Source organism: Odontesthes bonariensis, chromosome 19, assembly GCF_027942865.1.
Source record: "Odontesthes bonariensis isolate fOdoBon6 chromosome 19, fOdoBon6.hap1, whole genome shotgun sequence".
Taxonomy (NCBI): Eukaryota; Metazoa; Chordata; class Actinopteri; order Atheriniformes; family Atherinopsidae; genus Odontesthes; species Odontesthes bonariensis.
In genome coordinates, this window is record NC_134524.1 from 31875835 (window position 1) to 31903503 (window position 27669).

General features: G+C 40.6%; 1 protein-coding gene across 1 annotated transcript in view; it reads right to left on the reverse strand.

Annotated features, from left to right (window-relative positions):
* Positions 1 to 3090: 3090 nt before the first annotated feature.
* The window catches only part of slc1a1 (solute carrier family 1 member 1), a 28233-nt gene continuing 3654 nt past the window's right edge, over positions 3091 to 27669 (reverse strand). Inside the window, exons 2-12 of the mRNA XM_075451041.1 lie at positions 25088 to 25228; positions 22203 to 22295; positions 21610 to 21724; positions 20716 to 20758; positions 20468 to 20572; positions 15203 to 15387; positions 14081 to 14188; positions 12928 to 13050; positions 12631 to 12825; positions 10243 to 10377; positions 3091 to 8140 (exon numbers count right to left, since the gene is read on the reverse strand). Of these exons, the coding sequence (XP_075307156.1) occupies positions 7900 to 8140; positions 10243 to 10377; positions 12631 to 12825; positions 12928 to 13050; positions 14081 to 14188; positions 15203 to 15387; positions 20468 to 20572; positions 20716 to 20758; positions 21610 to 21724; positions 22203 to 22295; positions 25088 to 25228 (1484 nt within the window). The 3' untranslated portion in view covers positions 3091 to 7899. The remainder of the gene's footprint in view (positions 8141 to 10242; positions 10378 to 12630; positions 12826 to 12927; positions 13051 to 14080; positions 14189 to 15202; positions 15388 to 20467; positions 20573 to 20715; positions 20759 to 21609; positions 21725 to 22202; positions 22296 to 25087; positions 25229 to 27669) is intronic.

A 27669-nucleotide genomic window follows, 5' to 3' on the forward strand; every position in this document is an offset into this window, starting at 1 on the left:
TCCCATTTCGGCATTTATCCATAAAACTAAAGTTTGGGGGGGCTGCTTCATTAAGAACAGTAGCACTTGTGCTCTCTGTTAACCATGTTTCTGTCAGAAAAAGAAAATCTAAATTGTGTGAAATGATGAAGTCATTAACTAACAGTGACTTATTGGACAGAGATCTAATATTAAGTAAGGCTAACTTTGTGGAGTTTACACTGGTCTCTGTTGTATTCTGAGTTGTACGTGGTACCGTTAACAGATTAGATAAATTCACCCAGCAGGCTGACTGTTTTCGATTCCTTCTTTTACTAACTAATACAGGAATCCTATTGGGCCCCAGCTTGTTCTCAGAACAGCTGTCAGAAGTCGGACTTCTATAGCAGGGACCCTGAACACATCATGGCATGGTATCTTTGTTTTGAACAGTGCTATCTTTGTTTTGAACTCTGGGTGTTGTGCTGCTCCTTGAACATCCTGCACATCCCCTTGTGTCCTGCTCTGCCAGGACAGATGATGTAAGAGGAGGAGGGGGGGGTGCCCTGCGTTTCTCGGGTGATGGTGGTCGCTGGAGTCCTGGCTGGGATAGAGACATCCTTTTGAGACCTTGGGTGATGTGGAGTAATGGGTCTGGTGAGGGGGGAGGGCTGGGGGTTGTTTGCCTCGCTGCTGTGTCCTTCAGTCTAATCTGTACAGTCATGTTTGGGTTTGCCGTCCCAACAGCATGACGTAAGTGTGCACCAAGTAATCTGCATCCAGTTCCATTGGGATGCACGCCATCAGCTCTGAAACGCTCCTTACAGTTCCAAAAGATATTAAAGTTATCAATGAACTTAATCCCATGGGCGATGCATGCATTTGACAACCATGTGTTCAGGCCAAGAAGTCTGCTGAAAAGTTCAATTCCATTACCCACAGTAGGAATGGGGCCAGAAATGGAGACCCGGTGTGCTCCATAGTGACACAGTCTCTCAAACAGCAGAGAAAAATCCTTCTTCAGGATCTCAGAGCCAGTCTTCCTTCTCAGAATATCAAAAGACCCTGTGTGGACAATGATCCTCGTGCCATCTGGATGAGTAGACAGAATGGTCGGCAAAATATCTATCAGTTCCCTGACTGATGTATCAGAAAAAGTTATATTTTCCGTCTTTGCCATTCTGACATGCTGTGTTATAGAGTCCCCGATCAGAATGGTGTCTATTGCTTTTTGTGTGGAGGTGTCGATCGCTTCTGTAGTCCTCACCTTGGTTGTGGGATTTGGGCTTCTCCTGATAATCTGGTTAGCCCTAGGCTGAGGTTTGGGGCCATTTCTCTTGTTTGTCTTCATGTTTGGGTTACATTCATCATCACACACTCTATTTTGAGTCAACGGATCGTATCTATTATGCAATAGAACTTCAGTTGGCGGAGTGAATGCTGGAGGTTTAGTTTTGGTGCTGGATTTACCTCTGCGACGGACAACATGAGACCAGATCCTGGCTGGGGTTGATGATTAAAGAGACCTCAGAGGGTTAAATGTCTTGGAATGTAGTGGATGGACAGTGGATGTCATTTAAAGTAAGCTGCTGGTTTAAACGGTTTAACTACAAAGACAAATACATTGGCAGGAAAACAGAAAATGAGAGTATCAGAAAATATCAATATGGAAACAAAAATTTAGATACAGAATATAAGGCAAAGAAAAGAGTTTGTTTCATTCTAACAGGCATGAAAATCAATATTTGGTATGAGCACCTTATTCTTCAGTGCACCCTGAATTCTCTTGTCATTTAAAGCTGACTTTGAATCATACCATTGGATTGTTGTCAGGAAATGAACTGACTCCTAATCGAGATTCGTTCATGCAACAGGATAACGACAGGAATGATCATGACATCCGTGCTATGTCATGATTTCTGTTTTAGTCTTGCTCTTTATTTCTTTTAGCTTTGCCCTTGTTTTGAATTTTGAATTTTAATAACATTTTTCGCCTGTTCGTCACTCCAAATGTTCTCAGTTATTCGTTGTTCTTTGCATAGCTGCGCTATCTAGATTTAATATCTCCAGTTTTCTTCCAAATGCTGCCATGCCGAAAACAAAGTTTCGGTGCAATCTGTTGGTTTCCTTAGCTAGGAAATTGTTTTTGAATTGGCTCTAAATGAACGAATTGGATTATTTTATGAATAATTATGATTACAATGAAATGAATTCCAACTGGCTTGAATTGGACTTTATTATCTAAGTGCCTTGAGATGACATTTGTTGTATTTGGCGCTATATAAATAATGAATTGAATTGAAATCACTGCTTTGCTTCTGTTCCTGTTTATTTTTTTCCATTTAGCTTGTGTTTTGGATTTCATTGGACACCCTGATTATAAGCACTTTATTATGTTCTTTCCTTCTACAAAATTCTTTGCTTGTGGCAAGAAATTGATTTCTAGAGTTTCTAAAAGTAGAATGGGAGGCAGAGCATTCAGTTATCAGGCTCCTCTTTTACGAGCTGCCAGTAAAAGTCTGAGAAGCAGACACCCACTCCACCTCTAACATTAGGCTTAAAAGTAGGGCTGTGACTCGATTAAAATTTTTAATCGAGTTAACTACAGGCTTTGAAATTAATTAATCGAAATTAATCGCATTTTAATCGCATATACTTTATCCTTTAGAAAATTAACATTTTCAACAATATTTCAACAAACACAGAACATATCCCTATTTGAAATCTGAATGTAGCATGCATGAAAACACAGTATATAGAATCTTGGATGTTAAGCTGCGTTGGGCCCCCGTTAGCTTCCACGCCAGCTGCTACATGTTTAGCGTTGAGGTGATATTTGAGGCTTGATACGCTGCGGTGATACGCGAATTCCTTCTTGCATAATCTGCACACAACCACGCTCTTGTCGACGCTTCCATCCGTCTGTATTTAAAAAAAAATACAGACGGATGTCATGGTGTCATGGTGCTCGTTGTCTCCTCTTTCCTTTCCTCTCAACCCCCAAACCAGTTGAGGCAGTTGATGGCCGAATTTGGGCTGGAATTCATTTTTGAAATGGGAAGAGGTTCTAAATTTTTTTTAACCTTTTTAAATTATAAATCAGAAACTCAGAATGACAAAAAGGACAAAGAATGAGTAGCTGTCTTTTATTTGCTTCCTTGCACATAATGTAGTACATGTTATTTCATATACCAGAAGTGCCAAAGTGTTACCTGTACAGGGAAAGAGTTTGTGGATGCCATCATTGTGTGCTTTTCAGATGTGGGATAGAACATTTTAAAGAAAGTTGATCTGCAAGTTATCTCAGCTTTATATAGAAAACGAAACAAGCACTTTCTTTCATCCATATTTCATTTCAAATAAGTCCCTTTTGTTAGTGTACATGATAATTATGACGTCGTCATGATTAAGACCTCATTTCAGATGCAATGGGTTCTAAAATGTTGACCTACTTGTGAAAAGGTGATGGCCTTCAGCATAAAAACGCTCAACGTATAATTTCCAAAGAAATAATGCTAAACCTAACACAACCTGTAAACTACATGTAAATAAAACTGGAAAAAAGATTTACAGTTGCTGTTAAATCCACTGTATTTCTTCACTTAACTGGTGTTCGGGAGCAGGACACAAATCTAAAAAACATCTTACAGGTTTTTGTTTTGCACGACAAATAACACAAAACAGTCACAAAACAGAAAACTTTGAATTCGTGCCGATGACCCCAAATTCAGTTTCTTTTTGTGCCACCCAGCACAACTTTCATAAAGTAATTTATTTCAGTGGGTCACACGGTTCATGTGTCCAATGTGTTTTGTATTTTTTAGCAAAGGAGACTCATTTGTCATCCAGTGATCCAGGAAAAAGATTCATGCCATAGATCAGAGTCTTTTGATGAAAGCCATGATGCTTTCCTATACATAACCAAGTAGCTTGTAATATGAAAAAGAGTGACAAAACAGCAACTGAAATCAAAATGGACATTTATGTAGTTTTTGCAAAAGTATCATAGTTATAGAACAGGAGTGAAACAAAGTTTTTTCTTTAACTCTGAATACGGACTTTGTTGTCTGATATTTGCAAAGCAACTGTCCTTTCATGAAAATTTCACAAAAAAATGCGGTGTCAGTCTTTTCCTCCACGCAGTTATTTTTGGGTCCATTTGTCTTTATACTGATGATCAGATTATGTTTTTGCAACCGTTTCACTGCTGTGAGGTTGAAACACTTTCCCCAATGTGAATGCAAAGAACTGGTTGGTCAGAAGCTTTTTTTCCACCTCCTCAGCAGATGGTAAAACCAATGTACATCATCACTTACTCACAAAGTTAGCATTTGGCTTTATGCCAAATTCACCTTAACAGCACATCAAATCTTTGCAATATTGAAGATGAGTTCAGATTTTCTTTGCTTTCACCCTGTTATTACGGGCAAACTGTAAAATGCACATAAAACAGGTATATGTACAAATCACATAGATCTCCTAGCTAACTTTAGCATGTGATGGCTAAGAAGAGTCTTGTGTTTTGCATTTTTAGAGATTTAAGAGATGCTTCACTCGGACTTTAAAGAAGACTTTGTGATATTGTTATCAATCCCATGTCATGTACAGGAGTTTCACGTGGAGTCCCCACGTGAACAACTTAAACTTGTTCCAAGCTGAAGGACGCATATGCACAGGCCTAATAGTATGCAGCTTCTTCATGGAGTCAAATACACAACTCGAAGTTACAGGCAGACACACATTTATAAAAGAGCGCAAGACCACAGTTCTGTTGTGGCCATCTTAAATAACAATGGCGATACAGAGCATTAGCATACTTACTGCAGACATTTATGGCAACGCATCTACTGTCTTTGACACTGTGGCACTTTATGGCACCTATACTGTCATCATCAGGCCAACATTCGTACTGTCAAAAGGTGATGGCGAACTTAGCAAAACGTACATAAAACACATCACTGGTTCCAGAAGATTCTTCTTCTCTTCTGTCAGAAAATAATTGAGCTTTAATTTTACAGCCTCCTCTGGCCACGATGTCAACTCAGAACTAAGACTAGCAATGAGATATCATTTTCTCCTTTTAGCAATCCCAAATCAGTTCTTCTCTCGTCATCTAATCTATTGAATGTCCATATTGTTTGTTTTGTCTGTCACTCTGAAATCCAATGATACTGAGTTTAAACTTTGATGATTTTAAGCGTATAGTTATTTCTCTCATAATAGAAATGATCGTTCAGTATTTTATTTCTGATTAAAACTCATTAACTGAATTTTCCTGATTATTGTTTTCAGCTGATTCAACACATTCAAAATGAATAAATGGCTTTGATTTAGATAAATCTGTTTGCTTCATGTTGTAGCAATCTTTACCAACACTATACTATGACAATCTTTGGTTGAGAATTCTTTTTTAAGCGACCTTTTTCCACTCACTGAAACTCCTGTGATTTTTCTCCTGTCTCTGTCGACAGTTCCGTGCTGCTCATCAGCACATCCATGATCCCGATCACCTCCTGTGGAATTTATAACACCACATTTTCACATATAATTCAAAGATCCACTATCTGACAATACAGTTCTGATTCCTAGCCCTGCCTGTTTCATTTTTGAATAACCTTAACCAGGTTTGGCATGTGTGAGACGATTAAACATCATCAATCAAATCTACAGACAATTCTGTGAACATTAGTCTCCCTCTAGACTCTCCAAAATACTTGCAGACAAGTTACAGTAAAACACCTTAATAAGGTTGCAAGAAAACCAAAATCATACATACAAGTCAGTGACAATTTAAAGGCAAAATCTGAACTAATGAACCTTACCTACAGTGAGGAGATCCAAAGTCTCTGTTATTCTGTGGGGGCATTTTTCTCTCCATAACAGAGAAGGGTCACTGCAAATCAAATCAGTCAGTCTGAATGGTCATTTCTATGTTATACTAAAACAGGAGTGGTCTCTTCCAGGTATTGAAATGATATTATTCTTATGCTGCTGCCTTTGAAGTCACTACATCTGAAAACAGCTAAATACAGAATTGAGATTTTTGGACCGGCAATCTCCACTGCAATAATCAAAATGCAAAATGACTGTATATCTTTTAGGAGAAAGGTGCTTCATTTGAAGTTCCAGAGGTTTCTAGAATTGATGCATAGGTGTATTAAAATGGTTCTGGCAGAAGATAGCGGCCAAAAAAACCTTACTATGACGCCTTCAATTTTTTTTCCCTTAGATTTGTCACAATTCAACCAGGTAAAAAAATGAATTAATGAATTAAAAAAAAACATTTTCAGGTCCATGTTTGAGTTGATATTTTAACTTGCTGTCTGAAATGTCTTGTTTACACAGTATCCTGCCACTTTGTTAGGCTTCTGAGATGGTGACAGGGAATTCATGCTTTACACAGAAATTAAAATAAAGCAGATCTAGCTGGTGAACTATTACACCAGTTTCTCAGATCAAGTCTTAATTACTGCGTAAAGTGCTGATGACATTTTTTAATGATGTTTTTTTATGGATTATATTTTGCAGAACCAAACCAAAAATGAAACTATGAAAGATGAAGTCAAAGCTGATAATTGGTGATGCTTTTTTGCAGTTCACTCTAAAGGCCGGAAGTCTTTAGCGCTGTTTAGCTTAAAGACTCGTATTATTTCAAGTTAATTGTGAAAAGTTCAGCCAAGCATCCTATAATAAGTACACACTTGGCATTTTTAACAAACGAACATCTTAAGAAAATCAGTTGAAAAGTGAAGGAGGTATGATGATTTCACTCGTGTATACGCTGCTGATGCAAATAGATGGAATGAACACCATATTGTTTGGTTAGAGGTTACAAAGTTATTTCAATTCAGTGAGAGGAAACATGTCTAATCCAGTCTTTGATGAAGGTTAACCTTTGCATAGAAGCAACTGAAGGATGTTCAGATGCTCATGTACTATCGTTCCCCTGAACAAACATGTTAATGACGAGACTTTTTGTAATCAGTGAGCCAACACTGCTTTACGAGCATTTGAACACATTTTGATTTCAGACCACATTACAAAATATGGTTGTTAAATTGGGAAAAAAGCACTTGGAAAGACACATCGATGCTCCAACAACATTGCTTAAGCATTTTACATAGGGCTTGAATACGTGCATTTTGGAGTATGTTGTAAGCTTTCCCCGCATTGCAGAAGCAAAGACACAATTTATATCTGTTGATATTTTAAAATACATCAATAAATGTTATTGTTTTTAAATTTCACAGTGTTCAATGACTTCACTGGTCTTCGTCTCAGAGGTTCCCATCAAAAATGAGTTTGCAACCAGCGATTAGTATTTCTTTAACATATTGCCTCATGCAGCTTGGTTGAAAAATAAACAGAAAGAAAAAAAATCATCTTTACGTTTGGCACAATTTAAATATACGTGTAGATATACAATAATATCAATATACAAGCATAATGGAACATAGATATTCAACAGCCACCCAAAAGGTTAAAAACATTTATATACTATCGTCTAATCATGGGATTTTCAGTTTACACTGATATATTCTCTTTTGGGAAAAAAAAAAAGAAAACACACTCCCACACTAGATACATCCAAAAAGAACATTCTCATGCACACAGACACACACACACACACACACCCACACACAGAAACAGCTCTTACTTTGAGTGAGTCTTATTCAAAAGAAACAGACTTTTCTTAAACAGACTTGGCACAGTTTCAGTGTAGTAAGGAAGCACTTGAACCATATCTAGAGTTTGTTATAAATGCCCAAAATGAAGGGAGGTTATGTTGACTTAGCTGAATGAAGGCTGCTATTGCTGATGACAGAGCTTGGATGGGATAGTTTGTCTCTCTCTTTATGGGGCTGATACATGATGAAAGGTTTTCCACGTTACAGCCGTAGCAGCGGGGCACTTTTACTGCTCCTCTGAGCCCGCCGGAGGCTAAAACTGGGAGGTCTCCGTGAAGGAGATTGCATCCGTCTTGTCAACAGTGAAGCCTCCATTGACGTAAGATTTCTTCTCGCACTCCTCGTCGTCCATAGTTGCTTCCAGAGCAAACGGGTTGGCGACGTCCACGTCTGATATCAGATCAATCCTCTCTAGTTCCCTCTTGGATAGTTTCTGAACAATGCCGGCTCCGTAAGCATCGCCCAGAACGTTGATCATAGTGCGGAACCGGTCCCTGAAACGCCAGTTACAGTAAATCAGCATTGCTCTTACGTTTGGCTTTAACATTTACAATCAGAAAGGAAGGACAAACAGCACAATATATCGTTTTAATGTTGTGATGTATGCATGCCCATCGCAGGACGTGCCATGTTAATAAAGGTAAATTCTTTAAAAAGGGCAATGCTGCAACTTCATTGCCACATAATTTTTAAAAAAAAAAAAAAAGGAAAACTGACAAGGTTGTTATTTTACAAAACTGATCAACAAAAGATGTCGGGCTGATAAAGCATAAATGTACGGAGCCCCCTAAAGGGATATGGAGGGATTTTTTTTTTTTAAGTATTGCGGGATCTCGCAATTCACGTCAGTGAACCGGAAGTAAAACAGGCACAGCAATTTCAGATGTCTCTCACTTATGCCAAAGCCATGTCTGCGTGCAAGAACGGATTTGATGTCTTTATATGTTAGGCCAATACTAAAACAGAAATCAATAAACTTCTCCCACGGATGATGGGTAGGCTCCTCCATCGCTGTGTCTGTTTTACTTCCGGTTCACTGACGTGGGAAAAATTTTTTGCGAGATCTCGTAAAAAAAAAAAATCCCTCCATGTCCCTTTTGGGGCTCCGTATTTTTGACTCCGATTTTTGGTTTCTTTGATTTTGTTTCTTTTCTTTTTAAACTATAGTCACTAAACTCAATTTGTTACTGGTGATCAACATGCACATGTTCTGCATAACACAATTTACAGATTGTGTTGTATATATAAATTGTAGATATGACAAAGAAGTCCCATTCCCATTTACATGTTACACAGCATAGTCCAGTTAATGACTCGTGCCTACATTATGACCCTCTACACCAGGGATGTCACGCTCCAGTGCTCCAGGGCTGCTGTCCTGCAGCTTTTAGATGTTTCCCTGCTTCAACACACCTGATTCTGATTAAACTGATCTCTTCAAAAGATTGTTCAATTCTGCACAAACCAGCTAACGAGGCATTGATCTGAATCAGGTGTGTTGTAGCAGGGAAACATTTAAAACCTGCAGGACAGTGGCCATTGAGGACCGGAGTTTGACATCCCTGCTCATTACAATGCAATCTCTGCACCCATTCAAAGTCCTTATTGTATCTAAATCCCACACAACACAAAACATTAATTTTCATGTTTCTGCCTCACCCCAAAAGTGTGTCTGTGTGTAATCTTTTCTTTTTACTGCAGCCTTCTTGTTCGGCACTGAACTCTGCAGAAGCCGGTTCCATTTAAGACAGCAGAAGGCCAGTGACTGTATTAGTATAGCCTAGTAGTGGAATACTATATTCTTAAAGAAAAAGAGAAAAAAAAAGGCAGGCCTGGTGACTTTGGGTGGGTAGTAAAGCAGCAGAATCTGCCAGAAGATGCAGTGAAATAGGATGTAATATTGTAAATAAGATGTAAACATCTCAACAAAAAGTGAATAAAATCAGCATACTCTGCATGGCTTAATTTGATTGTTTCTCAATCTGAATAGGACTTATTGGGGGTTATGGTAAAAGAAAAAAGCTGTTCACATGAGAGTCTTATACAGAGTAGTCTTACTTGGGTTGATATTGCTACATAATTCTGCTGTGCATGTAAAGGTTATTAGTGAAATATGAGATGGGATAAATAGAAAAAAGCAGGATTTCATTTTTTAAAAATGAACGAATAAGGTGAATCAATTTATTAATTTGCTTACCTGAGCTTCTCAATGTTTGACAAAAATGACATTATGCAGATCAAATTATACTGAATTTGATGTAACTGGACTGGATAAATAATGAACTGGATTAATTGGGACTGTAATAACTGGAGTGCAAGTAAACTTGTGTACTTAAGTACCTTCAGATGACATTTGCTGTGAATTGGCACTATATAAAAAATATTGAATCTAATATGTACGAAGGAAAGAGTTACATCACAGATATTTATGTCTGACCAGGAAAAATGGAGTATCTGCGTAGATGCTCATGCAGGGACCCTCATTGCCCTTTCTTAGGGCCCACATTTGCCTTCCTCCCTGAGGCAAATGTTATTGGATGTTTTCTGATATTGCGCAGGCCTGGTTTTGTCATAGAAAAGATAAACAAGCACTTACAGCAGCCAATCGACAGCCACTATCAGAGTGACATCACTTGCAGGTAATCCAACAGCTGTCAAGACTATCACCATGGTGACAAGCCCAGCATTAGGGACTCCTGCTGCTCCAATACTGGCAACGGTTGCTGTAATACTGAAATAAAAAGGCACAGTTTTAGAAATAGTTCTCATAATAAAGCAACTCAATTGTGTAGGAACGTTAGAGATGACAATATAACTTGAATATACAGAGAGGGACAAAAGTCTGACCTTGTAATTTTATGTAAATCTATTATTTTTAGGTTCAATAATCAAACTAGATAAACTCCTCTGTACAAAAATCCTGACCTCCTTAGGTTTTTTTCCTTCTTCCTGAAGTGGCTTTTTGAAATGACACCCAGATGGAATTGGTCAGCTCTTCTGACTCTTTTTCAAGGAATTCAACTTGTAACCACTGTTGCCCTGTTAAAAGTACAGCTATACTTCAAGTTTCCACGAACACTGCTAAAATACAATAGCATTGGGATTGTAGGAAGCCTGACGTCAGAGCTAAGTGACAGTGTCAAAAGTCACTGTCAGGTTATTATTCAATATTGTTGACAAATCATGTATGGCACTCTGGAAACTAGGTTAGTTGTATCCAAAACGGCATCAGGCGGATCAAAAGTGAGCACATCATCAGATGCATTAAGCTTTATTCAGTGAGAGATGCAGAATCTGCGTAATTAGAGAATTTGATAAATAAAGAGGGTCTTTAGTCACCTAAGGTTTAGTCGAAAGAAGACTGTGTAGTTGTCTCAGGATGAGTAGTGTTTCTAATTTCACATCTCAGCAGGGGAAACAAGGACAAGTATGATGAACCATGAATTTCTTAGTAGATGATGAAAAAAGTAATGTTTTCTGAAGAATTCTAGTGAAGAGATTTATAGGAGTAACACAAGGGGGGTTATAAGGTGACCCCTTGAGAAAATAATATGGCACCTTATCACACCGACAGCAAACGGTTGTAAAAATATTCAAGTCCAATGGTTCTTCTACTAGAGTACCTAGAACTTAACACCTATAGTGAATTAACTCCAATCTGATAAAGGAGCTGGAGCACACCATCCTTCAAAGACATGCTCCACCTTCTTTTTTTCTTTCTTTCAAGTTGCTTTCATGTTAAATGTTGCAAAAAGCTTCATGGATTACATGGTGATGCTCATCTCTATACAAGAACACATCTGATGCTTCCCTTTGTGATGAGCTGATGCTTGAGGCATCATTACGTTTGTCACGGTGTTGATGTTTGATATGTAGCTTTGGCAAAAGTTCAACAAGCAAGACATGATCCATTTCATTCACTCTTTCTTCCCATTTAGGGTTAAACTAAACTGATGATAAGAAAGGCCCATTTCTTATCATAAATCACGTCATGTTCTGCCCTGATACAGCGAGTCTAAAAACCAAACATTATTCCAAGTCTTAGTACACCAAACATTTCTGACTATTTTACACCAATAAATTTATTTAAACCTTTCATTTGATCGCTACTCATCACTGAGTCACAGCCGAGTGTAAGACCATCCCATCCAAAGTTTTCCACTGTCCAATAACTTTTGTACTTAACTCCGACCTTGTGGGGGGTTAGGGTTTCTGAGTTAAAACCACAAGGTTAGGTTTAGGCCTCTAATATAGGATTAACCTACTAATAATCTTATATCCAAAACAGGTGAATTAAGACAGTTATGCCAATTATGCAAACATAATCATAACTATCTCCATTAGTCATGATCTCCATTAGTCTCCACTATACGATTAACCGATAATTGTGACATGCATAACGCTAACTTTCCTCTACTGTCATTCGACCCCAATTTCAAGAACATTTATGGGGGCAACTTGAGGACTGAAAAAGCTAAACAATAATGACATCACAAGTAATTCCTTAAAACATTGTCAGATCATGTTGGGGTAACATGTGTGGGGTGAGCGTTACTCAAGTACTCAAGTATTCAAGTTCATTACAAATTCTATTAGAGGTTTGCTCACTCGAGCTCTGGTTTAGACTCTATTCAATAATTATGTGAAACAAAAGGGGACAAATGTCTGCTTAATCCTGCCTGAAGCCCAGAGGTTTCACCTGTTGTCATGGAAACGTGGCTCAGTATCAGAGTTCCCTTTTTCTTTTGCACAAACAAAAACGTGTCTTCAGTCTTCTTCGTCATTAAACTCCTTGGTCTGAAACAAATCATCTTTGTGTCTCGAGCAATATGGAATGTTGAGTAACATGCAGATTAAATTTGCAGTCAGAAATCTCCTGTTGCCTTTTGCCTCTACAATAAGAGAAAAAGTGTCTGCTTTGGTCAATAGTATTGATGAAGTTTATTGTTTTATATTCCCATGTCCTTGAGTGACAGTGATGTACCTGATGGTAACAATCTGGCCCACATCCAGAGCATAGTCATTCAGCTGCGCGATGAAGATGGCGGCCACCGCCTCGTACAGGGCCGTGCCGTCCATGTTAATGGTGGCACCCACCGGGAGCACGAAGCGGGTGATCCTCTTGTCAATGCCATTGTTCTCCTCAGCACATCGGAAAGTGACAGGCAGGGTAGCGGAGCTGAAAGACATTATGAGGGGCAGACAATAAACCCCACAGCAGTCTTAGACCTTGTGGTCTTTGATTGATAGAAGGGGGGAATAAAATGACTTTGTTGCTGACCTGGAGGAGATCATGAGGGCTGTCACCAGGGCCTGAGCCATTCCCAGTGTGAATGTATACGGATTCTTCCTCACAATGATGAAAAAGATGAGTGGCAGACAGATGGTGGCGTGGATAGCTAGACTGAGACAAAAAAAAACAGTTTCAGGCATTACAGAGCATGTTAATAGTTGTACAAGATCAAAATAAATGCATCAAAAAATCATCTCTCTGTTTAAGGGTTTGTCCTGCAAGAGAAGGAAAAGGGCTGTGCAGATTGGTTTTGCTAACAAAATTCTTCTTTTTTTCGTAATAGGGGTATTGCACAGTAAATGCTCCTGTCTGGTTGACTGACATGTGCCTCTGGTTACAGATAGGTCATTGTGTCTTTCCAAAGTCTGTTTATTGATCTGACCTGACAGCACTGAAGTATATTGTATCGTATTGTAACCTTTAAAAGTGTTTTACTTTAGGACTGTATAAAAGGTTTTGAGATTGTAAGGCAGGATTTACAGGTAAAATTTAGATTTCAAAATACTTAATATAGACTTTATGCCCCTCTTTCAACAATTTCAGTACAGTTCTTTGAAAAAAAAATAATGCTCACTAGTGTGATGACAGCCTGAAACTCTTTAATGGCTGAATGACATCACTTCTCATGGGTTTTATGAAGTCTGTGATCAAAATTAATGGCCAAGGCACATAAACTGATAAAAGGTTTTGAATTAAAAGGTAACGGTTTAGATGTCATTTAACTTCCCATTGGATTTCACTTACACCGATTCTACAAAAAAAAGCATCTTCATAGAGGTTTATCATCCAAAACGTTTTTACAGTGATAGCATGCTGCATGAAGAACATTAGTAGAAAAGGTGAGCATTGTTTAAAAAAAGCCTGAACTTGTCAAACAAACTGTTCGGACCCTTCAGCTCACCCTTTGACCCACGAGGGGATTTACGGTAAAGTCTTAAATGATGTCGCTTAGATTTAAAGGGATGAGCAAAGCTTTCATTACTGGGTCTGCAGGTTGAGCAGTTTTAAATGTCCTTGGCCCTTATCAGTGCTCACCCAGAGCTCAGCTTTTACTGTATCTCTGGAGGGTGAATCGGCCCAAATGCCAACTATAAATCCCAGTGTCTGGAACAGGCGGATACAAAGTAATGGGGCAGCTTACCCACTCAGCACAGTGACCATATAAAGACCCATCTTCCTGAATATCTCCCAGTCTTCCACCTCAATGATCTTTGCAGCAATAAGGAACAGGATCCCAACGGGCATGTAGCTGAAAAAGCATATAAAGTTAAAGCTGGATTTCAGCTCAAATGATAAGTCTATTAACATAAAAAAACATTTTAAAAGTCCAAATTTGAGAGTTTTGTGAATATTGGCAAATTTTTTCAGAATGACAGTGTGAAAATGATTTGAATATTATGCCCACCAAAGGTCTACAGAGTTCTGCTATGCAGCCTGTTTTAAATTGATCAAATGCTTTCTTTGACTAAGTGACTGTCTGTGCCCATGGAAGGTCACGAGTAGATCAAAAATCGGTTAGAATAGGAATGCAAATTGTGATGTTTTAGCCTGTCAAGATAAAGGGCAACTGGTTTGGACGATGAAATGCTACAATAAGGAAAAATTGACTGGGAACACAACAAGAAATTCTACTCTTACATGCTTCTCTGATGTGGAAAGAAAACCAGCATACTTGTGTAGCTCGTGTACATCACCACAACTCGTGTAGCACTACTGTGCACCAATTTACCATGTCTTTTTGCTATGCTGTATTGTATTATGTATCTTAGTTATACTTTGCTCAAGGTCCATTTGTGAATAGCTGTTTCTCAGCACAATGAGTTTTGATATAGTTCTGGTAAGATCCTTTGTGATGTAAGAGAAAACCTTGACAACAACTAATAAATATTCCTTGAGTAAATATTTTTCTCTAAAATTATCCTGATCTGGCTGCACATTGGTGTGGTGGTTAGCACCATCACCTTACAGAAAAAGGGTTTCAGGTTCTGTGTTTGCATGTTCTCCTTGCGTAGGCGTGGGTTCTCTCTGGGTACTCCGGCTTCCTCACACTGCCCAAAAACATGCATGTTAGGTTGATTGGTGACTCTAAATTGTCCCTAGGAGTGAGTGTGTTTGTCTCTGTGTGTCCCTGGTGACATGTCTAGGATGCACCTGGCCTCTCACCCAATGGCAGCTGGGATAAGTTCCAAATTAAAAAACTTGATAAAAAAAAAATCCAAAGTGTGTGCAAAGCTTTAGCTGGAAGTCCATCTTTTCTACATACCACATAATTATCTGGACCAGTTTCATGGTTGCTTCATTCAGTGCATCAAAAAATTCCAGGAGGATTCGACCCTTTTCTCCCATCTTTCCAATGACGAGACCAAAAGCAACACAGAACACGATAAGGCCCAACACATTGATTCCATCTGAATATGCTCCGACGATTTTATAGTCCTTCGTGATGTTCTGCCAAGAGAAGACACAAAGGGATTTAATCAGTTCTCCAAGACCAGACCAGGAAGCTGTTTTTACACCCACATTAACTGTCTCTAAAGACCCATCAATGACCTCTGCAGATATATGGGCCTCATGCAAGAACATTTTCGTATTCTTATTCTAAATTTCTCTCACTTTTTTCGCATGAAGTTCTGGTACGAACACGCCGCGCCAGATTCAACAAATGCTCTTATTTTTGGAAAAGTGTGTAAACGACCTGCGTAAACATGATGAATGCCACCCGTGCATTTTAAGTGTGCCAGGAAGTGTTGAGTGTTGAGTCATGAGAATGGCATCAAGGCGCAAAAATAACAACTTTAGGGGCTCTGAGATTGAAGTGAAGCAATAGGCACGGATGCTTTGATGCATATATGTGTGTGCAGACTATTGCTCCGATTTTATTTGGCAGTCCAGCCATGGCATGAAAGTCCCTCTTATTTTGTTCTTGTTCGACAGCGGCGTATGGGAATTTGATGTACCATGGGTGATAAACTGATGAGAGTTTTGATGACCAAGGGGAACGCATGACTCACAGAGGACTGGGACACCCCCGATCTGTCTCCAATCTCCCTCTGAAAGATTCCCATGGCCAAAAATCCAAGGGTGGTGAGGACCTGGGCGTGTGGTGGAATTGGGTTTGATTGGCGTGTTTCTCTCTGGAGTTGTGGCTCTAGCAAGCTGCATATTTACAGCAGCACAGTCCTTGGCAATATAAATCGTGATGTCAGCCATTCGTCTGTCTCCGCAAGGATATCTACACGATCTCGGAACACACGCTCTCTTCCAAGAACCCGACGCGCTAAGGCATCCAAAAGTAACAAGTCAGTAATGACGCAGCTGGTTACACTTCCCATTGACCTTGTTAGAGGAGTCAATACATACATGGATAGTGTAGGTGGAACACGGCAGACTGTCTGCAGCGGAGTATCAGCGCCAGATAGAGCGGGGTTTGTGCCCATACTGCGGTGAGGGGAATCATCTCCTGCCTGCTTGCCCTAATGTCTCCCGAACTTAGAGGGGTCGCCGACCCCGTGGTGGGTTTTCCACCTATTTACTGCTCTGAACAGTCTTTATTTCCAATGGCTGTGCGTGCTGGTAATTTTTGCTTTCATGTCTTAGCCTTAGTCGATTTGGCAATCTCATCTCTCCAGGACTGGCTTGTCGACTCCACCTGCCCTTCCATCGGCTTCCGACTCCGATTGCTGTCCAGGCCATTAATGGGAAACCTCTCAGTCGGAGTTCCGTGATCCACTTCATTGGTCCCATCAAGCTCATGATGGGGAACCACCACGAGCACCTCTCCCTCTTTGTTTTTCTTCGCTCTCGTCACCCTCTGGTTCTTGGATCACCATGGCTCACCAAGAACACTCCCACCATCCACTGGAGGGAGAGAAACATGAAATTTCCCTCACTATCTCCTAGCACCCACACTGTGGCTATTTTTATTTTTATTTTTTTAATTTTTTTTTTAATTTTTTTTTCATTTAAAAAGGAGAACAGACATAACAATAACAACAACAGTAACAACACCCCGGCTCAGACACGCACAATGAAATTAGAAAAAGATACCTGTGACATTAGTACGCACACATACACATAAATGAGTGTTAAACAAATATGCAGTAAAGCTACCAGTTACTGGTCATCTGTTCTGGTCTCATCCAGGGAAGCAAGGAAGGGGCCCCAAATAGCCAGAAACTTTTCCATTGTGAACTCAGGTTCACAAGGACTAATTTCCGGAATTAGTCCTTGTGAACCTGAGTCTTTCCATCTGTATGACGGAAGCCATATCAGCCAACCACCTCTGAAAGCAAGGGGGAGACGTGGACTTCCACTCCAGTAGGATTAGCCTTTTTGCAACAGTCATCCCCAGCATCAGAGACTGCTGTGTTGCTGCAGGTAGGCCTGCTGTAGTCTGTGAGCAGCCAAAGATGGCAAGTTCAGCCTCCGGTTGGAAGGGTCTCTTATAGGCCTTGGAAAACCAGTTGAATATTTTGTCCCAGAGTCCAGTCAGCAAGGGACAGAACCAGAAGGTGTGAGACAGTGTGCCCTCCAACACTTTATACCTGTCGCACAGCAGTGAGACAGAGGGGGCAATCTTGTGCAGTTTCAGTTTGCAGTAATGAAGACGGTGAACAACTTTGAATTGAATCAGCTGATGTCTGCTGTTAACCGAGCAAGATTGTATCATAGCCAAATACTTCTCCCATGTTTCTGCAGACAGCTCAATGCCTAGCTCTCCCTCCCAAGCCTCCCTCACCCTGTCCGTGGCAGCCCCGTTACAATCATCAAACAAACGCACAAATCTGGTAATGAGATGCCTGGAGTCAGGGGGGCTCTTTAAGAAATCGAAAAACACATGCTCCTTAGGTAGAGTTTTGAAATCAGGGATTTTGGATCGAACGTTTTGGATCTGATTTGCAGGTAACGAAAATGGTGCGAGTGTGGTAACTCATATTTTCCCCGCAGTTCATCAAAAGAAGCAAAATGCCCACCCACGTACAAATGCGTGCAAAAGGGGTATGTATGGATGTCGTTGGCAGACCCAAGGCTTATCTCACCTGGTTTAAAAATTCGAACAGCATTTTTAACAACAAAACTTTGAGTCCTCAAAATGGCTAGCTTCTCTGTTTGGCAGAACAGCAAGGCAGATAAAGATGATCTGTGTGTATGAATTATATTACCCCGGTGTGGTCATGAGTTGAGTGAAAGGTGTTAGTGTATGGGCTCACTCCCCCTCGCCCAGGTTGTTCCTTCCCAGGGATCGTGCTGCCTCATCCGGGTCCGCAAAGATTATGGGCGCCTTATCATCCCGGGAGTAAACAAAGAGCTTGGCTGGGTACCGCAGGCTGTGTTTCACACCTCCATCACGCAGAGCCTGCATCACATCTCGGAAGGCGCGACGCTGGGCCATCACCTCGCTGGTATAATCCGGGAAAATCAGCACTTTATATCCTTTATACTCCAGCGGCTGCTGTCTGCCATGGTGGAAGAATTAGTTCTTTATCCTGAAAGTGGTGGATACGTGCCAGGATGGTGCGCGGTTTAGCTCCGGTGGCCGGCTTCAGCTGAAGGGAGCGGTGGGCCGATCAACTTTAACTAGATGCGGGAAGTGATCGGCGCCAAGCAGTTTGGGGATTAGTCTGGAGAAGAACTCGGTGGGTTTTCCCTCTTCTTCGCCCTCTTGTATCCCCACGATTTTGATGTTATGTCTCCGAGAGTGGGCCTCCAAATCCTGCACTTTAGCGCAAAGCCTTGTGTTACACTTCCCTCCACTGCTACCAATCCTTCAATTCCCAGGGACTGTCAGGATTTAGCACCTATGTTTAGCAAGGTCCAAGCCACTCATCTGCCACCTCACTGTCCTTGGGATTGTGCCATTGACCTGTTAGCTGGTCTTTCTCCCCCTCGGAGTCGTATCAATCCGCTTACCAAAGCAGAACATCAGACAATGGAGTGCAGCCCAGAGGGAGTGAAAATGGACTGAGTAAAGGTCGAAGCATTCACCTCCTGGTCAATCCTAAGGTCCGTCAAAGAGCTCCAGCCAACTTTTACCGCCGTTTTATCAGAACTTTCAGTTCAGTGGCGTCCCCCAGTGGCGACATTTAAACGTCTCTTCTTAAGGGTGAGCTGGGGAATCTCGTTTAGACGCCAGGTGCTCGGATGCCTTTTGAGAACCTGAAACTACGCTTCACCACTGTTCCTATCCTGCGTCTTCCCGACCCCAATCTCGCCTTTGTGGTAGAGGTAGATGCCAGTGATTCTGATGTGGGAGCAGTACTCTCACAGCGTTCAGGTAAACCCCCTAAGCTCCATCCATGTACTTACTCTCCCAGGAAACTGTCACCAGCTGAGAGAAACTATGACGTGGAGGACCGCGAACTGCTGGCGGTGAAGTTGGCACTCGAGGAGTGGTGGCACTGGTTCGAGGGAGCACTCCAACCTTTCCAAGTTCTCACCAAGCATCGTAACCTGTAGTAAATTCTACATCCAAAAGACTGAACTCGCGTTAAGCCAGTTGGGCCCTATTATTTTCACGCTTTGACCTTACCATCTCTTATAGACCCGGAGGCCGTAACACTAAGGCTGATGCTTTGTCGGACCGAGCACGGAGTCCACTGAACCAACAACCATCCTGCCGGCTTGCGTCTTCATCAATCCCATCTGGGACCTCGATGTTGATATCGACCATGAGTTACAGCGGTACCCTGTGCCTCCAGAGTGCCCAGCCCACCAGAAATACATCCCTCTGAACCTCCGTGACAGAGTGATCAGGTGGGCACACACATCAACCTCCACAGGTCATGCAGGCAAAGCGCACAGCCCACCTTATTGCACAGAAATACTGGTGGCCTCACCTGGCCTCTGACGTTCTCCAGTACATCCCTTCCTGTTCCCTCTGCGCCACCACCAAGTCCCCTCATCTTCCTGCAGGGAAATTGATGCCACTGCCTGTTCCTCAGAGGCCATGGTACCATATCGCTGTGGACTTTGTCACGGACCTACCTGCCTCTGAGGGACACATGGTAATCCTGGTGGTGGTAGAACGTTTCTCAAAATTCTGCAAGTTCATCCCTTTTGCTAACCTCCCACTGCTATCCAGGTTGCTGAGGCCTTGTTCAGCCATGTGTTCAGGAACTGATGCGGTTCCGCCTGATGCACCAACGACAGGTCTGGATCACTCGTAAATTCTGTTCGTACCTGAAAGAAAACTCAAAATACGAAAAAAAGTTCTGAATGCGCAAGTTCTCTTAAATCACTTGTACGCATGACTTAAGAACAAATCTGTTCGTACGAGTGGTTCTTGAATGAGGCCCATTGTTGGGTTGTCTATTTTATTTAGATCAAACTCTGGCTGCCACATGTGGAAACAAGAAAGTTAGGTGCAGCAAATTAATCCACAAACACAAAAACTTATATGGATCAAAACCCTCCATGTAGTCCAACAGATGACACTGGTAAACTACTGCGTAAGTGTGGCTTTGCTTAAAAAAAGATGGCGTTCCATCATCATCATGACTGTTGATGAACAGAAAATGTGCACACTCACCTCCACTGCTGCCGCGATGGTGGTTGTGAGAGTTGCGGTTGTGGTGGTGGTGGTTGTGTTGACTAAAACTTTCACAGGCTCCAGCTCTTTGCGCTTAGTTTTGTACTGGAGTAAAATTGGACACATTACATAATGTCAGAATTACATTCACATGGCTACATGTTGCTTTCTCTCCAGAGCCTGATGTAGATTTAAATTGTTTATTAAAGGTGTTGAAAGTAGAATGATGGATGCATAATGTCTCTTACCTGCTGAAAGCAAGCCTGAACCAGATTTTCAGGAAACATGTTTCTGTTAATGAGAAGAGACTAAATTTGGGTTCGATAAAGGATAATGATGTATGCCACAATCATTTCCTGATAGGTTGGTCATAGAGATGATTCCTTAATCAAGTCAAAATGTCTAGAAGGGAACCATTTTCACATCCATAAAGAAGTTGTGATAAAAGAGTTTTTCAAATTGAGCACAACTCTTAAAATCATTTTTTTTGCAGCTGTCCTCTCCTGAGATAGCAATAGGAAAGTTGAGAAGAATTAGGATTTCACCACATGCTGTCTAACCTATACTAAAATCTGTTGAATCATATAAAGGCATATGTCCCTTCCTGTTTACTCCAATAAGTTTCAATATTTTTATTTTAGATGTAACAATTTCTAATTCACAAACATTTTTAGGAAGGTTTAACCATATAACTCCACTTTCGACTCTACATGGTTTATTTGATTGGATAATTTGAGTCGCTTTCTATTTGTTCAGTTTAGTGTAATAGAGATGACACTGTTGGCTCCAATTGTACAAAACATCAAGACGTTCCTGTCCCTGTGCAAGGGGCTATGGCCTCTTTCAGACATGTGCACCTTTCCATTAACCTGATAGAATATGATCTTGCTGGCATCAGTGACCATCAGTCTAAGGAGTGATGCTATCAAAGCAGAGATCTAACCCTGAATAAAGTGAGTCAGTGTGACAGAATTCCATCACTCCTACAGATGTATGAGTGTTACCTATACCATGTTTAAGATTAGGACTAATGACTACTGACTGAACACCGCAGGAATGTTAATTTAACTACCTGTGAGACGCATGCCACAGCAGTTCATTCAAACACAATCATTTTCAGCTTCACATGGCGAGGGGTTCACCTGATGAGGTCTAAGAGTGTGTCAACTGTAGTAACATTGGGAGTGGTCCCAGTTCTGTCAATGTGCTCAGCTTCCTGAGAAACTCCCGGTTTGATAGTCATCACCAAAATAATTCCTGTAAAGAATGACATCACTTAGTACACTTCAATGATGATTTACAGTCATTTTAGTTTAGATTGTCAGAACTGACAGACATGTTTCTCCAGAATCCAAAACAGTAAAGAACACTTTTTGATTCCAAAATAACAAACTGCTGATACAAACAAGAATTGAAGAAATGTCTTTAATCCTTTAAAGAACACTTACTCAAATACTTGGAAATTTAAAGCTTCAACCCTTGACTGGGATTTGTCAGCTATTAAAGACATTTTTTTTACTTACTGGGATTTCTTCTAGCTAATTCTTGAGTGATCAGAGTGTACGAAATAACCTATTTGGAAGTAGTCTGACCCTTGCTGATTGGTTGGAGAAAGTCCCCTGACTTTATTCTATTGCCATGGCATGTTGGGGTTCCGTTTTTAAAGCGTGCACAAGGGACCAATTATGGTAACTTGCATCATAAAGGTTAAATAGATTTTAAAAAACAAACTCACCAAGAATAACTGCAATGATGGTTGTTGAGAAGTAATAGATAACAGCTCTCAGACCTATCTTTCCTGACACTTCGGAGTCCAGGGCTGCAACACCTGCCAACAAGAAGCATAACTGTACCTAAAACAAAGCTTTGTATCGTCATTGAAAATTCTTAAGTCTGCTGGAAAAAAGCACAACATCACAATAATTTGCCACGTTAAAGAATAGACAATATATACAGTAGACAGTTGTAAGTGTTGTTGTATTTGTGTTAAAATGATTATATTTCATCTTGTTAAATGATTTAGATAAATGTGGCTGAATGAATAGCTAAGTTAAAATATGGGTTATTCACTCATTTCCCAAGTTCATAATATGCCATTGTATTTGGCCCGGAACTGATGTTTATTGCCTGTGTGCTACTACGGCAGACTTATCTGCAGCTACATCGCTATATTACTTAGCAAGGCCCGACATGCACCAAGAATCTGTGTTCACAACAAGGGGCCAACGAGAGTTAAAGTTTAAAGAGGACCAAATCCGTGTCAGCTGTGGACAGAGCTACAACACTCGAAGCTGGAAAACGTCCCTGTGGTTAAAAACAAGCGCACCAATCTCCGATATCTTATGTGGAATATGATATGGAGAAGTGGGTGTGATATACACAAATCGGCCACAACATTAAAGCCATCTTGTGTCGGTCCCACTTGCTGTCACAACAGCTCTTTAACCATTAGAGAATGAACCTCACGGGGTGTTTTGTGGTGTCTGGCAACAGATCCTTTGGGTCCTGTGGGCTGGGCCTCTGTGGACCGAGCTTGTTCAGACAAATTCCTGTCTTGATCAAACTGGGATCCGGGGATTTTGAAGGCCAATGCCTTAGGCTTTTTGTTGTGTTCCAAAACAGTTTTTCTAGTGGCACTTTGCCCTGCTGAGGGCATTGATTGCTGTTGCTATGTGTGCTTAGTCTGCAGCAAACCAGCATGTTTAAGTGGGTGGTACATGTTTAATTGACATCCACATTAATTTGAAGGATTTCCCTGAAAAACATTGTGAATTATGATCAGTGTTACTTACTCTACTTGTTTGTACTCCTTAGCACACTGGACCTAAATGTCAAGTTACCCTGAGTCTGGATTGCAGTGAGCTGTGACTGTCACGTAAGCATTTGTGGCCAGCAAAGTCCATCCGTCTGTGATTAGAAGCAGTGTCTTCTCCATTAATACTGTCCTTATGTTATAATGTGTAGTGTTGTACAGCTGTACAATGTGTAATGAGAGTGCAGGGCGACATGGAATTCTATGCCATGTTTCAAAAGTTCCTGAACCCCTCTTTCAAAAGACGCACATGCTCAGATAACCTTGCAATGTACATTGCCACCATGGATCTGGTCTGCAAAATTAACTGTATCTAACATAATTATTTACAAATATCAATCAAATTTTCCGTTCCTCCAGATATTCTGTACGACCTGCTTGAAAATGTATTAAAAGACTAATTAAATATTGGTAAAGAGAAAGATACTCTGTAACTAAATCTGAATGCCCTGAAACATAAAATAAGCCCATTTCTGCAGGCTGGGTAGATGTCTTTACACAAACATTGTTTCATCTTTTTTACAGATGGCATTAATAACCAAACTTAAAGACTTTGTGTTACCAATATCAAAGTTTTGCAGATCTATGTTTACGCCACAGCGTTTGCACAAGCACATCTCACATCAGGCAGGGACTCCAATAAGGTAATGACAGGGTGGAAAGCGAGCTTGTGATTCCACAGATTTTTAGTTGTCGATTGGATGTGTGTTTTTGTTGTCATGTTTCTGTTTTGTGAGTCCTTCCCGTGTTCCTGGTGCTGTGTCATGGACTTCCTGTGACGGCTGGCTGATTGCTCACTCGACTCACCTGTGGTGCTGCTGTGCACTGAGTACTTTAGCTCTAGTCTTCAGCTATTCCGTCACCAGATCGTTGGTTATCCACACGTGGTACAACTCCAGTCCTTTATTGTGTTTTTTGAGCTTTTCAATCTCGAGAATTTTTGAGTAACCGAGTCTATATGTTATCTCTTATTGTATTGTGAAGCCACTTCTGCAAACATAAGATTAACTTATTTACCGAGGGGTTATAAGGGCATGTGTTAAGTCAAGTTGACACAAGATCACCCTCTGCTGGCAAACTATTTCGAGCAGTGTCATCCATCCATCTCTGCACCCTATGGTTTATACAATGGAACTGTTTTAATTGGAGGGGGTTAGTAATTCAGTTCAAATCCACAACAGAAAAGGAAGAGAGAAAGAAAGGAAAGAAAAAATGTCTTGTTTTCAAAGCATCTGGCATTCAAATAATATCAAAAACCCTCATGTCACTGAAATACCTCTATTACAAACCAAACGGTTCAGCCATGATGAATATAACTGCCTGCTCTTCTGTAATTGACAACTGGGAGAAGCTTTTGGAACTCTAAAACATTATTTTCACAAAGATATCTCAAAATCGGACTTGGGATAAATGTTGAATATTACTTAGTTTTTGTTACCAAAGTTTTAAACTGTTATTAGTCTTATTAGGGATGACACAACACAACAATAACTCCAAATTAAACAACATAAGACATTGCAGGTCCCTCATTTAGTATCTTTTAAAAGAGCTACAGACCATAGCTAAAAACAGAGCATTTTAAATTTGACAACATTTAACATGGGCAACTCCATGGGCCTCATGTGGTGCGGTGGAAACGGATAGGAACAGACGACATAATCTAACATTAAAAAAAACAATTTCACAGAGCATGCCAGATGTGATAATGATCTTTTTTTTTATTGTTAGTTTTTTATGACATAGTCTTATTTGATTGAGTGTGTGCTTCTTCTTTGCGGTTGCTCTGCCGTGTCTATTCTTCACCTTACCTGTTACCATGCTTGAAATGATTAGTGGGAGGATGACCAGCTTCAGCATTCGCATCAGGATCTCTCCTGGGAAGCCAAAATACTGTTTGTGCAGATGGGAGAGGAATGCATACTCTCTGACCACAATGCCCAGACTGACCCCTGAAATGTCAAAAGAAAGTCAAATTAAATGAGTTCCTGGTTTTTGGCCATTGGTGTCAATCTCTTTCAAGCTCTCTCCTCACTCCCCCTCTTTCTTTAATCTCTCCATTGAAAAAAACAAGAAAAAGAAAGAAATTAATAAAAAAAAAACTAATCATGCAAACTATGATCAGAACATTGGCCTGTGGGCTTTGGTTTTGCTGATGCCTGTGCCTCTGAAAAAAAAAAGTCTAGAAAAGACACAAAACAGTTATGTAAAGGCTCTGTATGCTGTAGAACTGGCTCATAACTCACTAACTCACCTACTTTTCAGATTAGGCAGACTGCCATCTCCACTTTGTGGAGAATTTCACCACAACAAGAGCTGTTCAGGCCTGTTGTCCATGCTAACCTAGTTATTTTTGTTTTTGTTTAATCTTCTGAAGTTTTCCAATTGCACCATGCTCACTGGGATTATCTCAGATGGAGATGAGTCCTCCTTTAGGTTGGAGAATGTTCAATAGGTGACCTGGTATAGTGAGAACAAAGTTGAGCTTTATGCAGTGATGACATTGTAAATGGTTGTAGACTGCAGGAACAACCAAGCCTTACTAACCCCCTCCGTCCTGCATGATTCCCCTGTTGCCCTTGTGGAGTACTGCTTCCCAGAAATCATCATAACGCAGGACTTAAAGGGGGTGCTGAACATTAGCTGCCTCACAAAGAAGCCCAGCAAAGATTGACCTATTATTATTTATCAATTTATCAATATTTTTGTATATTGAAAAGTTGGTTTAGTTTTGAATAAACAAAAAGTGGTTTTGTGCACAAATGTTTGACACTGTACTTAAAATAGTTTTAATTAAGAGTAAACCGCAGATTGTCTTTTTTCTCAAACAATAATCTCCAAGGATGGCATGGAGCCATCCAATATTGCAATTCTTTTCTGCATTGTTTTCTATAGCTCTGTTTACACAGGTAAAAAAAAACGATAATATTTTATAATCATTTGATTGCAATGAGAAAGAGTTTAATTTGCATTCAATTCTGCACTATATGGCTCAGTAGTAGTCACTTTGGCTTGACTGTAATTCCAAGGGGCATTAATAGGAACACAGTGCATATGGTAGAATTTCCTGAATCTGCTGCATTCAGGGCTGCAAAAGTGGGCACAATTTTCATTTTCTTTACAGAAATGCATGTTTACAACTAGTCTGACTAGTGCACATAGTCTGACAACTATGTGCAAGACAGTTGTCAGCCCACTTTCAGTAATTTCATGACGTCCAACCTAAAAATTATAAACTAGCCTAATGACCTCAGCAAGTCATGCTTATCAGACATGGTTGTAGCATTAGATAGTCATATCATCTCTTTATTTTATAGTAGCTTGTAGACTTATCTCTGAGGTAACGGAAAATACTGAACGGAACTCCAGTTATGTTTTCGTGGTAGCGTTCAGATCACTGAGGGTTAACTCACTACTACTGGAAAAACATTTAATGTTCAATGTTTAAAAACGTTAACTTTGGCGTGAAACATTATATGATTGATTCTTTAATATTGTTCTCTCTCCAATGAAACTGTAAGCACAGTCCTACAACTCCAACAATGAGAGATAATAGTGGTAACGGGTTCAAATATAAAACCTCAAACAAACAGGACACAAATCTTTTCCAGGTCACTGTTGTTTTGAATAAACTCAAACTTGTCACAGCTCATGAGAGCCCATGCAAGGTGGACTCTAAAGAAGAACACCATAAATAGTTAGTGAGCAAAAGTGGTTTCTTTTGTAAGTGATGGTCGAGCCGGGGGTCACGGAAGTGATCAAGGTATGTGGTCTGAACCTCTGAGAAAGAAGAGAGGTGGGTTGATCCAAGCTTGGTTATATCCCTGAAGAATTCCAGGTGTGTCTTCTGAGATAAGTAAATTAGTTTCTCCTTACATGTCAGGTCAGAAGTTTCCTTCTTGGGGGAAGGCACTGGCTGTGGTGTGGAGGAACTGAGTCTTTGGGGGGGTTGGGTTTCAGGCAGTTGACGGTGAAGGCCAGATGATCATCTACGACCCAGTTGGGTGGAGGGGGAATCGGCCGAAGGGCACAATGGGCTGGAAGAGACTGGTTTTAATTGAGAAACATGAAATGTAGAGTTAATCTTCATGGAGGTAGGGAGTTTGAGTCTAACGGCAGAGAGGCTGATATCTGAATCCATTTAGTAGGGACCAATGTACCGGGGAGTTAGTTTCTTAGATACAGATTTAAGAGGAATGTCCTTGGAAGAGAGACAGACTTTTTGGCCTGGTGTGTACTGTGGGGCCGGGGCAAGATGGCAATTTCTCTCGGCAGTGCGTTGGAGAGCCTTCCTGTTTGGATCCAGATCCAGTGGGATCTTTGTAGGAGGTAATGGACAGAGGGAACTTCCAAATCCTCCTCAATGGAGGGAAATAAGGGCAGCTGGTAGCCC